This window comes from Lynx rufus, unplaced genomic scaffold (assembly GCF_022079265.1).
Source record: "Lynx rufus isolate CCGP_SWC_20201006 ecotype Redwood Valley unplaced genomic scaffold, mLynRuf1.p SCAF_16, whole genome shotgun sequence".
Lineage (NCBI taxonomy): Eukaryota > Metazoa > Chordata > Mammalia > Carnivora > Felidae > Lynx > Lynx rufus.
Genome location: NW_025814830.1, coordinates 21,925,310 through 21,941,433, shown reverse-complemented (window position 1 = coordinate 21,941,433; position 16,124 = coordinate 21,925,310). Strand labels below are relative to the sequence as shown.

General features: G+C 35.3%; 1 protein-coding gene across 7 annotated transcripts in view; it reads right to left on the bottom strand.

Annotated features, from left to right (window-relative positions):
• The window catches only part of PHKB (phosphorylase kinase regulatory subunit beta), a 269,916-nt gene that overhangs the window by 101,961 nt on the left and 151,831 nt on the right, over positions 1-16,124 (bottom strand). For all 7 annotated transcript variants that reach the window (XM_047078353.1, XM_047078347.1, XM_047078349.1 and 4 more), the window contains 5 exons: positions 15,492-15,555; positions 6,604-6,699; positions 5,135-5,332; positions 1,733-1,790; positions 1,113-1,190 (listed from right to left, as the gene is read on the bottom strand). In XM_047078353.1, coding sequence (XP_046934309.1) covers positions 1,113-1,190; positions 1,733-1,790; positions 5,135-5,332; positions 6,604-6,699; positions 15,492-15,555 — 494 coding nt within the window. The remainder of the gene's footprint in view (positions 1-1,112; positions 1,191-1,732; positions 1,791-5,134; positions 5,333-6,603; positions 6,700-15,491; positions 15,556-16,124) is intronic.

The following is a 16,124-nucleotide window of genomic DNA, read 5'->3' as shown; positions in this document are numbered from 1 at the left end:
GAGGTAAGAACGGGCCCAATGCTATAATTGCAAGTTTGTACACCATGTCCATAAGACCACCCACTTTTTACCCACACATAATTTTTTTAAATTTTCAGATAAATATGTTTTCAAAGCTGTTCACATATATATATATATATATTATTTATTTATTTATTTAGTACATATTCTTATTTTATTAATACTTCCAAACCCTGAAGTATTTGGAGCTTCTTCTTTGGAATTCTTTGAGAATTAGTTTTTTAGTCATACTGACGATGGGCCCTACTGGTGTTTAACTAAAATCAACTAAAGACTCCTAAGAGTCTTTAAGCCATTTCTAAAATATTAAATCTATCCTCAAAGGATGAGGCATTAGCACAAGGCAGACATTTAAAATAACATGCTAAAGATCAAAGAAACAACTCCAAAGAGGAGGCTGAATGTTTTTGGAAATGGTAGTACCTTTAGGCTAGGGCAGAGCCTCTTAAGGTAGCCCTCTGGAAGGGGCAGCATTTACCTGAACACAGCATTTCTGATGATCTGGACAAAAATCGGTCACTCTATATTATTGTCACACTACACAGAGTGAAGGAGTTTTCATAGTAGGTAATCAGAGTAAGAACCACTGCCCATCTGGCAAACTATTTTGCAACGTTTATGGCCATAACCACCTAAATTTACTCCCCGTCCTTGTCTTGCCCAATGAACTCCTTTTATAAAGACAAACTTATAATAACCAATGAATAGATTATTCTTTATAATTCATTCAAGGCTCCATTCATTTTTTCACTTTAATATAAATAGCTTTATTTAAAATGGCATCATTGGGGCGCCTGGGTGGCACAGTCGGTTAAGCGTCCGACTTCAGCCAGGTCACGATCTCGCGGTCCGTGAGTTCGAGCCCCGCGTCAGGCTCTGGGCTGATGGCTCAGAGCCTGGAGCCTGTTTCCGATTCTGTGTCTCCCTCTCTCTCTGCCCCTCCCCCATTCATGCTCTGTCTCTCTCTGTCCCAAAAATAAATAAACGTTGAAAAAAAAATTTTTTTTTAAATGGCATCATTTAATGCATTACAAAGGAACATTAAGGAAATATCAGCAGGAAGAATTTCTTAAAAAACAATCCAACTATACCTTCTGTGGTCTGATGAAGTACCGGAGTCAAAAGATCCTGATATTCCTTTACTTGTTTGGGATTGCCTCTAAAAACTCCTAAAATGTAAAATATTAATCCAATAGCATCTGAGGATAAGCACCACAGAAATTTTACCTTAAAAAAATTCCAGTTATGATTATTTTGGTAATTTTGTATGTAAATGATAAAAATAAAATTGAAAAAAGGTAATGCAAATATGTATCACAGTATTCCAGGAAATTGATTTTAGAAGGTCATGTTACCATTTAGAAGTGAAAATTGAATTTTAATTGAAATTTGTCTATTTTTAAGTATAAATGTTATAGATATTCACAATGTCACAGATTATAATATTCATTATTACTATTCATAAAAAAATTTCTTTGCAAATAGGAAAATATATTTGTATCATTTCTTAATAACTCCAAAGTATATTTTTTAATTCTTTAAATGATTTAATATTCACTCAGAAAGCAGAAGAATAGCATATAAAAATGCAGAGCAGTTAACATCACTGAGGTATAGTCTATTTTACTAGCTGAAAGGGTCATATTTCATCTGCTTTTCTTTAAACCACTTATATTCTATACCTTAAATTTCAGGAAAAAAGCGCACTTACCATCAATCATCATGTAAAGGAAAAATATGGGAAATTCACATTCAATGCCATCAAAGAGCTAAAACAGAAGACAAAATATTAAAAATTTCACTAAAATTAATTAGAACAATTATAACAATGATGGTAATTAGAACAAATATATTAATTATATATATTGAACAATTGTAGTTAGGGTATACATAGATGATTTATATAGTAATAACAAAACTGGACTGATATAAGTAGCTTCATTGTTCTTTTAAAAAGAATTCTTAGAACTCTTATTATTCAAAACCACATTCATTTAATACATCACATACTAATCATTCATTCAATAAATATTTACTAAGTCCTTTGTAATGCCTGGCACCAACTAGAAAGGGGGCTATGAAGGCCAAAAAAGAGGGAACTTGCCCTCAAGGGCTCACAGCCTAGTGGGGAGTCAGGCATGTCAACAAACAACTGTAGTATCATATGAGATGTCTACACATGTTACATCAGGAACACAGGAAATGAAACACCTGAATCTGCCTAGGGTTGGAAGGGTTTATAAGAAAGGAGATGCTTCAATTAATGCTTGATGGATTTCTCTGGGGAGATGAACTAAGGGAACTCCATGCAGAGAAAACAATACTACAAACTACAGATGTATAAGACGACGAAGTTTGTTAGTCTACCAGCAAGTCAGTATTTCTGGAACAAACAAGAAAGAAATCATGAAAGCTAATACCCAAGAGGTGGGGGGACCAGGCTAGCCAGATTAGAAAGGGCCTGGCAAGTAAAGTAATTAAGGATATCCAGAAGGAGGCAGTTGGATACACAGTAAGGCACCAAGAGGGAGAAGTATAGGTTAGGGATAGAGATCTGGAGTTAAGAGTGATAGCTGAAGCTATGATTGCATGAAAAGAGAATAGGACTAAGTAAGGATGGAACTCAGGAGAAGAGCAATGTTTAGGAGGCGGCAGAAGAAGAATCTGAAAAGGAACTAAGAAAGACAATGACAAAAGAGAATTAGGAAGAGCATAGGATCACAGAAAATGAAGAAAGTTCCAAGAAAGAGGTCTCCATTAAAGCATTCAAATGTCAAGGAGAGGTTCAGTGAAAATCATCCACTACCACCAGTGACTTAAACTAACTGAAACCAACACAGCTACTGGTAAATGCTGAAGAAGAGCTGGAGTGTAACATGAAGGAGTGAGTAGGAGGCAAACAAGGAGACACACCAAGAATAGACTATGCATTTCAAAAGTGTGGCTACAAAGAGACAGAGAGGATTGGAGGCAGACAGGAGTAAGGTTTTTTGGCTTTTTTTTCTTCTAATTATGAACATCACTGTGTTTATGCTGAGGAAAAGAAGCTGATTGGAGTTGGGGGGAAAGCAAGACGAAGGAAAGGGAAAGTGAGGAAGATGAGGAGGATAAAAAGAAAAAGATAGAGACAGACATCCTTCTACCAGAGAAGAAAACAAATGATAGAGTAAGAGACCCAAGGAAGTAAAAGAGAACAGGTTAAGGTGTACATGTGGAGGGTTAGCCGTAGGATAAAGAACAGACAACACCTTCTGTGAGACAAGAGAGATGAAGGTAGGTATGGATGAAGGACAGATGGAATGGAGGATGTCAAACAGAAATGAAAGGCTATGGGGTGCCTGGGTGGTAGTCAGTTGAGCGTCTGACTTTGGCAAAGGTCATGATCTCGCTGCTGGTTGGTTTGAGCGCCATGTAGGGCTCTGTCCTGACCCCGTAGAGCCTGGAGCCTGCTTTGGATTCTGTGTCTCCCACTCTCTCTGCCCCTCCCCTATCGCGGCGTGTGTGTGTGTGTGTGTGTGTGTGTGTCTCAAAAATACATAGGCATTAAAAAAACAGGTGGCTCAGTCGGTTAAGCGCCTGACTTTGGCTCAGGTCATGATCTTGCGGTGGGTGAGTTTGAGCCTTGCGTCCGGCTCTGTGCTGACAGCTCAAAGCCTAGAGTCTGTTTTGGATTCTGTGTCTCCCTCTCTCTGCCCTTCCCCCGCTCGCATTCTGTCTCTCTCTCTCTCTCTCAAAAATAAACAAATTAAAAAAATTTTTTTTTAAAAATGAAAAAACAGAGAAAAAAAGAAATGAAAGGCTATGGAGTAAGAAGTAAAGTCTGAGAACTTGAACACAAATAGAAAAAAAAAAAGCTGGAAAAGCTTGTAAGGGGAGTTCCTAGCAGAGTCATACAGCAGTACTGACAAGGAGTGAAATCAATGATGAGGACTGAACCAAGATGGGTGTTCTGAATCTGGGGTGGCATCTGTCCACGGTGCTGTGGCTTTCTGTGGTGGTGCTCAGCAGCAGGTACAGAAATAAGGAAACTCTGGTCGACTGACCCAAATTTGACAATATTCAGGGTAGTAGTTACAGCAAGTCCAATTCAAAAGTGCTGTAAATCAGCTCAGAAATGTTATTAGAGAAGAGATATCTGAAAGTGCTTAAGAGATAAATGGATCTTGTGACCCAACCTAGTAGACTGCTATAAAGTTTCAAATATGTACACAATAAAATGGCTCCTACTGCTTCTAGATGATAATTGTGAAATTAAGTAAAATGATAAATAGCTTGTCTAGTTGTCCAGCAAAACTATGTATTAAATATTAAAGAGTGGCACTTAATTGCCTAACAAATTACAAGGTACAATGTTGCCAAGACATTTTCTATATACAGATCCATGGGATCTTCCTTACCTATCTTCAAAGTTAGGACCATGCTTACAAAAATAGTTTTCAGTCTACACCACCAAAGGGAAGTGCTCCCTTTGGCAGCACATATACCACTAAAGGGAAGTCTTTAGCAATGTGGATGGATGCTTACCCTTTCTTTGGGGTGTTATAATTTTCTGGACAGCTTAAAAATAGCTACAGTAAACCTAGATAAAGTGGTATGTATGTGCACTTGAAATAACTGCTTTAAAACTATTAAGAAGACTATATTTCAAAGGGAAATGTCTAAGTGAAACAGAAAAAAAAGAGCATTTGTTTAAAAGACTGAAAGCTGAATCACAAATAGATATTTCCTGTTATATAAGGCAAACAATATGGAGCAGGCAGGCAAAGTACTGAAAGTGCAGTTAGAAAAATTATTCATCCAGTGAATCAACATGGCTCAATATTAGCAAATGGGCCTTACTACTAATAAGGCTAACACTTACTGAGTGCTTACTCTGTGTCAAGAACCATTTGAAGCACTTTTAGATATATGTTAACTCATTTAATCCTCATAAGAACTTCAATAATAGTATGATTATTTTACCAATGAAAAGTATTAAACACACAGAGGTTGATTAACTTGCCCAAGGCCAGATAGCTAGTAAGTGGCAGAGCCAGAATTCAAACCTAAGAAGCCTGTTTCCTGAATCAGTGCTTTTGACCACTCTGTTATGGTATGAAATATTTTTTGATACCTTAATTTCAGCTGGTTTGTAGTAGCGTCGGTTGGGATCTTCCAATGATGTTCTATAACCATCTCTCAAGAAACGCTTAAATCCATATTTTCCTTTTAATTTTCTAACTACTTTATCAAGTGTCTGGCTAAACAAAGCTTCATCATCCAGGGCAAATGCAGGATAACTGATGCAAGGTAGTAGGGCAGCATCTGTGTTCTGGGGGCAACAGGAAAAAGAAGGTAATGTAAGTGCCTGCAATGTTATGATCAACACAGCCCAGTGAGAATCAGGGAGATGAAAAAGTCAATCAGGTTACATAACTGACAATGAGGACATGAATTAGCAAACCTTACAGAGAAGATAAAAATTTATCCATTAATAAGGAGTATTTTCAAGATTTGACTGGACTCAAACTCTAAGGAAGTGTGTAAAAATTTAACACCGATAATTAGTAATTATAACTTAGTCTGTCATAACATTGGTTTATAATGGTGAAAACAGAAAACAATCTGAATGTCCCACAATTAGCTGAGTAAATTAGCAGTCATTAAAATTTATATTGTAGAAATGTTTATAGATGTGGAAATATGCCCATTCATAGAACTAGGTTATCAAGCATTATAATATTCTTCCAGTTTTATAAAATAAAAATATTACATATGTACATAAAACTATGTGCAAACATACAGACCCAAATGTTGTCACCCTAAAAGTATAACTAAGTGGTAAAATGAGTGGATGTCACATTATTATATTTTTATTTGTGGGTTCTTTTTTTTTTATCATAATCTTATATTACTTCTATGAAATAGTTCTTTTTACATAATCACATTATTTTATTTGGGATGTTTTCTAAGAACAGAGCCAAAAAAACCCTAGAAAAATCTATAATCAGGTACTATAGGCATATAAAAGTTTAAAGATGAATCACATGATTGAAAAGAAACAAAGCAGGTAATTTTATTCAAAAGAAATATAAATCATGAAAAACATTTTTCTAATATTCTATGACCAAAAAATTCATTTGGGTATAATGTTGCTACCCTCTCCTCCTCCCCCTCCAAAATAGGTCTAATTTTCTATAGTTCTACAAAGACTCAAGGACAAACTAGCTTTGTCCACAGCTCTGTTCACTTCCTAAACTAAACTTCCACAGGACAGCAGAGTGAGGGGCAACATTTAATCTCCTCACTTCCTCTCGCAACCTCTAACATTTTAAGCATTTTCTTGGGGGAAGCAATCATAAATGGTAGTTCATGTTAATTTATTATGACAATATCTTACGGCGCTTGGGTGACTCGGTTGGTTAAGCAACCAACTCCTGATATCCGCTCAGGTCATGATCTCACAATCATGAGATCAAGCCATGCATCAAGCTCCTCACTGAGCATGGAGCCTGCTTGGGATTCTCTCTCTTTCCCTCTCTCTCTGCCCCTGCCCCCTCAAAATAAATAAATAAACATTTAGAAAAAATAATAATATCTCACATGAGATCTTGATTCTCTGGGTAACAGTGAACACAAAGTTTGCCTATTGCGATTGTGAGCATCAAGATCCACAAATATAACCGACCAAGAACATCCCTGGAACAAGAGAGAAAAACACATTTCCTAAATCAAGAAAAAAGAACTTTTAGAATGATGGACATTTTGACTGCAAGAAATTTCACAAAAATTCTAACAATTTGTTGCATTTTAGAGTGACCTTACAGAAGATTTAATTTTGTTTTAATATTTTCAGTATTTCCCAAGTTTTTTGCAATAAACATATCAATTTTATATAAAAATAAATATTATTTTTACATTTTCCATATTTCTCCTTAGTTTTCTTATAAATCAAAAAATAGTGATTACAAGATAACTAATCAATTAAGGATATTTATTTTAATAAAGATAAAAATTGTTTAGCTAGCATTTTTGATAAGGAATAAAGCAAGAATTAATCAGAATTCATGAAATCTGAATTATACAGTCCTAAAAAGAACATTGATTATATGATCTAACTAAACAAAGTTAGATATAATCTATAATTAGAGACATAAAAAACTATTTGATTACAGTATAAAGGATAGGAGCATCTCTAATAATAATAATGCCACATAATGCTAGCTAATATTCATAATGTCAAGCACTGTTCTTCACATGGATTATCTCATTTAATCCCCAATATGTAGATATTATTATGCTCCTTTTAATGAAGAGGATGCTGACTCCTAGTTTAACAGAGGAAGGGTTCAAAAATCAGGTCTTTGACGTAAAAGCTCATGTCTTAACATGAGTTACACAATTTCCCACATTAAAATGTATCTTTCAAGTAAGAACCAAAAACTTTAACAGAAAAATAGGTAACCAAAAAATGGCAATTGGTTTAATAACCAAGTTAAAAATAAGTTACTGGGGCGCCCGGGTGGCTCAGTCTGTTGAGCATCTGACTTCAGCTCAGGTCATGATCTCACAGTTCGTGAGCTCGAGCCCCACATGGGGCTCTGTGCTGACAGCTTGGAACCTGGAGCCTGCTTCAGATTCTGTGTCTCCCTCTCTCTCTCTGCCCCATCCCCACTCATGCTCTGTCTCTCTCTGTCTTAAAAATAAATAAAACATTGGGGCGCCTGGGTGGCTCAGTCAGTTGAGCATCTGACTTCGGCTCAGGTCATGATCTCACGGTTCGTGAGCTCGAGCCCCACGTCGGGCTCTGTGCCGACAGCTCGGAGCCTGGAGCCTGCTTCAGATTCTGTGTCTCCCTCTCTCTCTGCCCCTCCCCTGCTCACGCTCTGTTTCTCTCTGTCTCAAAAATAAATAAAAACATCTAAAAAAATAAATTAATTAATTAAAAAATAAAACATTAAAAAAATTTTTTTAATTTACTATTAGCACTTTTCATATTCAAGAGAATTGTCATAAGCAAATATGGCTTTTTTTATTTTATTGGGGAGCTAAATATTTTCATAATGATAATAGGGTCAATTTATCAAGAAGATGAATCAATACTAAATTTTTATGTACCAAAAAAACAGAGCATCCAAATAAATGATGAAAACTGATAGACCTGAAAGGAGAAATAGACAAATCCACAATTGTAAGTTAGAGAATTTAACAACAATCTCTTAGTAATTGATAGAACAAATAGAAAGAAATTCTGTGAAAAAACAGTAGATATTAAACAAAACATTCAACTATCTTGACCTAATAGACAGGACATTCTACCAAACAACAGCAAAATACCCATTTTTTCTCATGTGTGCATGGAACATTTACAAAGACAAATCACATTTTGTGACATAAAATTAAAAGACATAACAAAATACAAGGTGTGGACCTTATTTGTATCCTGATTAGCATGAATCTACTGGAAAAAAAAAACACCAAGAAGCAAAGGGGGAAATTTAAAAAGGTATTAAAATCAATAATGAGTGTTAAAAAAAGAAAATGCAGGGAATGAAATTGGTATACAGAGACTGCTTCATAATAAGACAATACTCAGAAAAATACATGGGGAAAGGAAGAAGAGAACTCTATAACTTTCATGTTACTTTAATATTACCCTCTAAATCTCAACCAAATTTACACCAGCCTCAAAGATGTATTCACCCTGAAACTGAAATATTTCAAATCAATCACCTAGACGGACTCAAAATCTAGTACTACTACACTCTACATCAAAATATCAGATTCACTATATGTATATTTTTCCTGTTAACCTGTTCATACGTGAATATTATCTCTAAAAATAGAATAATTTTTCATTCATGGTATCATTTATTAAATCTCTCTTAACTCTGATAAATTAATAAATAAAAAATGAATGAGTAAAGCTGACTCTCAACAATGAGATTAATGCTAAACTGTCCTTTCTATGATTTTAAAGTCTCAGCTTCTCATCTCCACCCACAAAACTGAGCTCACAAAGTTTGATGCAGTAGCTGCCATCGTCAGAGTAAGTACTCTCTCCTTTGAGGAAAATAAACAAGAGAGAACTTGATCTCTCAAGTAACTGACCCAGGTGACATATTCCTAAATAAGATAAATATTAAGCAAAACAAAAAGACTGCACATGGCAGTACAAAACTATATACCAAATGATTGGCTTAGATGAAAGAATACTAATGACAATAAACTTAAGTCAACAGGAGAAAAACAATAGGGAGCCTGGGACACTTAATGGAGAAGGTAAACTAGGATATGAATTTTGGAGAAAAGGAAGCTAGTAGGGTGGTTAGAACAAAATAGAGAAATAAATGGGCATGTGATGTTGGGAATCTGTGAGTATAGAAAATAGGACTTACAGTTTACCCTTAGGCTGATAATTAATAAAGTTAGTTGTATGCCAAATCAGTCTGCCTTGAACTGAATTTTTAAAAGATGCAGTCTAAGTAGGGCAATCTTTTTAAGTAATAAAGTGAAATGACAAATCTGGCAATTCCTGTCCTTCTTTGATTAATATAAAGAGGAAACTTCTATTTTATGGGCACAAATAAATGGCTTATTTATCTAATTTCAAAGTATTGGTTGAGGTCTCTTCCTCTGCCAGCCTCTAAGAAATATGCACAAAAGGAAAAATAATCTCATAATGTTACCATATTTAAACACTGAGATCAAGGGTTGGTTAACTATACTGTTTAGCTAACTTCTTAAAAAATATAATATGCTTTAGATATATAACCCAGATTTACAGGAGAATAAAATTCATCCAAGGCCATGGGCTGCTATTCCTATTCAGAAACAACTTTATAAAAAAGCCATCAAGGAGAACATACATATGGAATTAATTATCACCTACTTTAAATTATCAGACATGTTAATTTTAGGACCATAAACTTCAAAGGAAGCTACATATGTCTCCATTACTTTCAACACTTTTCATAATATGAGCAATCTCTCTAGTCATCACCTTTTAGAGTCTGGCCTCAGTGCATCTGTCAGTATCTTGATTTCTCCAACTAAAGACACAAATCTGAAAGGATGTTTATTATGCATATGTCACTGCAAAATATCTGATTAGCTTTGGATATTTTATTTTCACCTTCCATTTCCTGAAATCATTACATCTCTGCCATAACATCCCAACTTCAGCTGAAGGACACATTTTAAGACAGATAGTTAAACTTTAATCCCCAAATTGAGTTTCTGCAATTGTGTCCTAGTAAATAATACACTAGAGTTTTAGTCAACCTGACTACTGTCATGGGGACTTGAGCTTTAGTGGTGGGTAAGAGCTGTACTGAGACGTGTTCTCAAGGCTCCATGACTACAACAAACATTTCTGGGATGGTACCAAGGGTGATATCTATGACCATAAGACACTGATGATCTCTTTAGTCTCAATTCAAAGTGAAATGATTTGAAGGATTGTCTGAGCCTTTCTTTTCCCATTAATCACTTCTCTGAACCTGAGTTAATGGGCTTGCTGCCCTCATCTAGCAGCAAAGAATTAAAGAGTGAAACTGGTCAATATATCTACTATACATGACATCTCTTCTATTCTTCTGAAAACAAAACCACACCACTCTAATCACACCACATTCTTCCCTAGTTCAGCATCAGACTGCCCTCTAGTTTTGTGGCAGATCCTGGCTAGTGGCATTCTTACAGAAAGGATATTTGCTGGTGGGCATTACCCCTCTGCACCATGGCTGTGGGTGGCATGGGTGTGTAAATAGCCAACGTTTTTAAAATATTTTTTTAATTTAAAGTTTACTTATTTATTTTGAGAGACAGAAAGACAGAGTGAGAACAAGCAGAGGAGGCACAGAGAGAGAGAATCCCAAGCAGGGATTCAATTTCACAAACCAAGAGATCATGACCTGAGCCAAGATTAAGAGTTGGACACTTAACTGACTGAGCCACCCAGAAGCCCCTAACTTTTTTTTAAATGTTTATTTATTTATTTTGAGAGGGAAAGAGAAAGTACTAACAGGGAAGGGGCAGAGAGAGAGGGAGAGAAAGAATCCTAAGCAGGCTCCCCACGGTCAGCCCATAAGATCATGACCTGAGCCAAAATCAAGAGTCTGATGCTTAACCAACTGAACCACCCAGGTGCCAACTTTTATATACTGACCCAACAGGAACCTCCAGTAGCCCCTCCCACAAGCCAGGCTTCTTTTCTCTACCGAAAATCCTACTCACATACTGTTGAAGGAAATTTCAAACTACAGGGAAAGATGAGACTGAGTGTTAATTTTCAGGGTTTCGGAAGAGCAGAGCTGAGACTTAGACTCAGGAATCACAACACTGTTGCTAACAATGTCTATGACATTTCCTGAGTATAAAGTATGATTTATTTAAATATTTCTAATAATTTTTCTACATATTGTCACTATATTTTTATGGAATATATATTGAAACTATGATGAAATATATAATTCTTATATTTAGGGTTATATGAGTTATGCTTCTAAATGTTACAAATTAGCCTTTATTTTAAACTGATCAGTAAATAAACTGGGCCATTTTATCATATTTTCTTCTTAGATATTCTTTCGCAAAGGAAAATAAGTTTTGAAAATAGTTTCAGAGTGAATATTTAAATAATGGGTTTTTTCTTGAATAATAAAGCTAGTCTGATATCAAAAAAAGAAAAGTAGAAAGATGATAATCATAATGAAAGCTAAAAGCTTATTCCACCTAATAATTTCCCATCAAAATAAAAGTTAACATCCATGTTATCTCTTATACCAAAGTACACTAAGGGTTAAAGGCAGGGCTTTCACATTGTTTGATAAGTGGATACTTCCTTCAAAAGTTCAATAATTAAGAAGAAAACAGTGTGGTCAAAAGGTATAAACTCTCAGTTATGAAATAAATATGGGAATGTGATATACAGCACGGTGACTCTAATTAATAACACTGTATTGTATATTTGAGTATCACTAAGGGAATAGATCTTAAAAGTTCCCACCACAAGAAAAAAAAATTGTAACTATGTGTGTTGATGGATGTTAAACTAGACTTTAATGTGGTGATCATTTTGTAACATGTACAAATATCTAATCCTTATGTCACACACCTGAAATTAATGTTTTATATTAATTCTCTCAATACAAAATTTAATTTAATTTAAAAAATTAAGAACTTTTTGACTCTTAAGTGCCTTAAGAGTTTTCCAAGAAAAAGCACAGCTGTCACTTCTGCAGGTGGAAAGCATTCAAGATCCAAGGTTTCCTGTACTAATATCTGATATTCCAGATTCATTACCAAGTGTCTTTGGTTTAATTCCTTGGTTTGCCTCTCTGTTTCATAACCTGTGAAAAGCCATCTCAACTCTGATCACTCAGAGAGAAGGGCCCTTCCAACTCCAAAGATCAATGACTCTCTAAGTTGCCACCAATAGGAAAAGCATTTTTTGAAAGCTCTGAATTAAAGACACATGATCAGGTCTTCCAAAACACTGTATCAATGGTTGTTAGAAATAACTGAGAATATACATGTGACCTGAAATCCCTCAAGTCTTGAAGAGGTTTCTTAGCGTTTTCACTTGAATAAAAACATTTTTTTTGTTATATTAGTTATTTTTCTAACCACTGACTTTTAATTAGATCACAGGTCTTTAAAGTACACGAAGCAATATTATAAGATCATTAAACACTAAAAAGATCGCATGCACTTTTAAATGTGTTACTCTTTAGCAGGTACCTCTCTAATTTAATTGGTGTAGTGGTGGGAATTTGTAAAACTAGGATTCTCTCTGATATTATCCAAAAAAATGGAAGATGGAGAGAGATTTTACTTGCAATAGGTAACATCTATGTGGCCACAGGAATAAGATATTATTTGCCCATTTGAAATAATCAAGAAATACTCAAGTCAGTGAACATTTGGTGCATGGCTCTGCTGTAAACATACATGAGCTAAACAAGATCAAGAATGAACTCTGCTTAGAACAGTTATTCTCATCCTTGGCTGCACATTAGAATTCCTGGGCAGTACAGGAAAACCTCAAAACCAATGCTTCCCCCAGACCAATTCAATCAGAATTTCTAGGGGTAGAGCCCAGGCATCACCATTGTTTTTAAGCTCCTCAAATAATTTCAATGTGCAGCCAAGATTGAGAAATTATGGCTGGGTAACAATACCAGCAGTATATTTATAACTCAAAATCAGAATGCATAAAAAAGCAATTCAGTGCTTTTAGAATTATGGCTAAGCAATCTATTAAAGCTTCCTGGGAAAAGCAGCCTGAAGGCAGAGCTCTGAGAGATGGGTATTAGAGATAGGGGTGTGGGTATCTAAGTAGGTGGAGGAGGTATACATAGTAGATACAGAAGTAACATATGCTACAACTCAGGTACATCAAAGGAGATGGCACAACTGCAAAAAAGAGCTGATCACTACCTCTTAACATCCAACCTAGACACACAGCTCAGCCACTATTTGGTAGGCCATAGAGAACAGAAGAGCAAGACCTGCATCTTTCCAGACTTTAACACTACTGGTTTAGTCCATGACTCTTCTCAGTCCCCTTAAGATACTCTCTAGAGGTTTTTCAGTCCTTCTCTTCATTTCCTTTCTTTAGGATTACCAGTATTACCAGTAATTCATTAATAATAACAAGAGATTAACACTTATTGAGGGTTTAATCTTTGCCAAGCATTATGCTAATTAAGATTTTTAATTGCATAAAAACCTTCTGAGTTAGGTCCTAGTATCATTTTCTCTATCTTTTTAGATGAGGAAGATGAGACATAGATAAATAACTAGCCAAAGTTACAGAGCTCACAGGTGGGAGTACAGAGCACACAGTGATCCTGTTTCCTGACTCCGAAAACAATGTCATTCCTTTATGCCATACTGCTCTCCCCTTCCTTCCTTCCTATCTACCCCTATTTATCTACCTATCTCTCTCTATATGTATTCTCTACATATTTATATTTACACACATAAATTCACATGTATATATATATATTTATATACACACGCTTTTCAATACACACACACACACACACACACACACACACACACACACACGTATATATATATATAGTGGGATTTTCTTGAGTATGTTGACTCTTCCAGAGAGACAGACATGTTGGTACAAGGCAAGGGATCCTACAGTGCCAGGCGAACCAAGAATCTCCAGGAGAGGCATAATATTAATACTCATGATTTTCAGTAGGCTCACACACTGCTAAGTACCCATGATCTCTGATCCCTCCATTTCTCCAGCCAGAAGTCTTGAGAGAGGAAGAAGAGTATGGGAGTGGGTGATTTAGAGTCACCTCTTGGGAACCCAGAATGGGGTGTTGCTCTCCTTTTCCCAATCCTTTCATGTCTGTGCTCATTCTTCATTCTTCATGGACTGGATATAATCAGAGTCCATCCTCCAGAGGAAATGGGAGTGAGAAGAAAAGAGACTGCATATATAGGAAGGGGCAGAAAGGCAGTTGTGCTACCATACTCCAACTTGAAACTTTCTTAAATTAAAGACTTGAGGTGAACAGTATTATAACTGCTATAACAAAAACCATGTCACATTTTTCAATAACTTCCTAAAATGTATGTTCACTGACTTAGCATTTTAATAGCTTAGGGTTAATTATAGTATCAATTGGAAACTTCTTTTACCCTCCCATCTTAGAAATCTACAAAAATTGCCAACGAAATTTAGTTTACTCCTTGACCCAGAAAAGCAACCTGTATTCCTACATATTATTTCCTTCCATTTGACAACTCAGTCCATGGTCACTCGATTAGGTGCAGAAACTAGTTAAACATCTTATGAAAATTTAAGATAACCCTCAGGGTTTCCTTTTTAATCCCAAATAAAATGAGATATTGACATAAAATTACAGCCAGCTGAAGGTTAAGCTAGGATCAAAGTTTCCAATTCTTTGGTTGCACACATTACACAAACTCCCTTATCCATGATATATATTGATACACATTAAGTTGAAATTAACATGGGAACTGACATGGAAAATATATGATTTATAATGTCAAGAATATTTTAAAATGTGAAAACTGGGGGTGTCTGGCTGACTCAGTTGGTACAGTATCAGACTCTTGATCTCGGGGTCTTGAGTTCAAGCCCCATGCTGGACGTAGAACTTACTTAAAAAAAGAAAGAGAAATAAAAATGTGAAAGTTCAACAAGAGATATGAGAGAAAACTTATTGAACAAAGAAAATGACAATTCTTTATCAAAAGATATTTTTAAATTAAGCAACGTTTTTTAGTTAGAAAATTAAATTTAAAATTTAACTGGCAAATCAAATTCAAAGGAAAGGTTGTTCAACCATGAGCAACTACATAAATTCCAGACATTCTTTGATCATAAGGAATGACTGGGTAAATGAATGGCCACATTAATTAATCATACTATTCAACAAAATAATCAAAATTTATTGTTGATATTGCTGTTTTTGTTTTTTGTTTCTTTTTACCTGGTTGCCAAAGAGGTTGAATCCATTAATTGCTTCTAGAGCTGCTTTTGCTAAGCCAACAGAGCTAAAAGGAAAAAGGAAATACTGATGTATATGGCTACAAAATAACCATTATCTAATGAATATTCACAAGCAAGTTTCTTTATTATCACTTATAACAACTTCCATGAGAAAAATAATGTCTAAGAGACTTTAATCTGACATTTCACTATTTTAATTTTTCTTTTTTATGGTTAGTGATCTTCTGGGAAAAATATTTCTAAGTTCACCTTGATCTAGACAAATGGTCATACTGTTGGTGGGAGTAGTTTTAATCCCAGTATCATTTATATTCACTAACTCAAGAAAAAAAAAAAAAGATGAACTTTAGAGGAAGGTGTATTATGATGACATGTACTCAGTAATAACCAGATTGGGCATCATTAGTTCAGATCAATTTAACAGAACTTTTCTGACATCAACTCTGAGCTTTAAAAAAGATCTTGCACGTCACACACTTACCAGAGTTTAATAGGAGTTTAATACAACCATTCAAATGCTCTTTGCTTAGGGTCCAATAAAATTGGCATTATTTTATGCTCAAAGAACAAATGATCACCACACCTCTCATTTCTTTGCTATACTCTTCTCTTT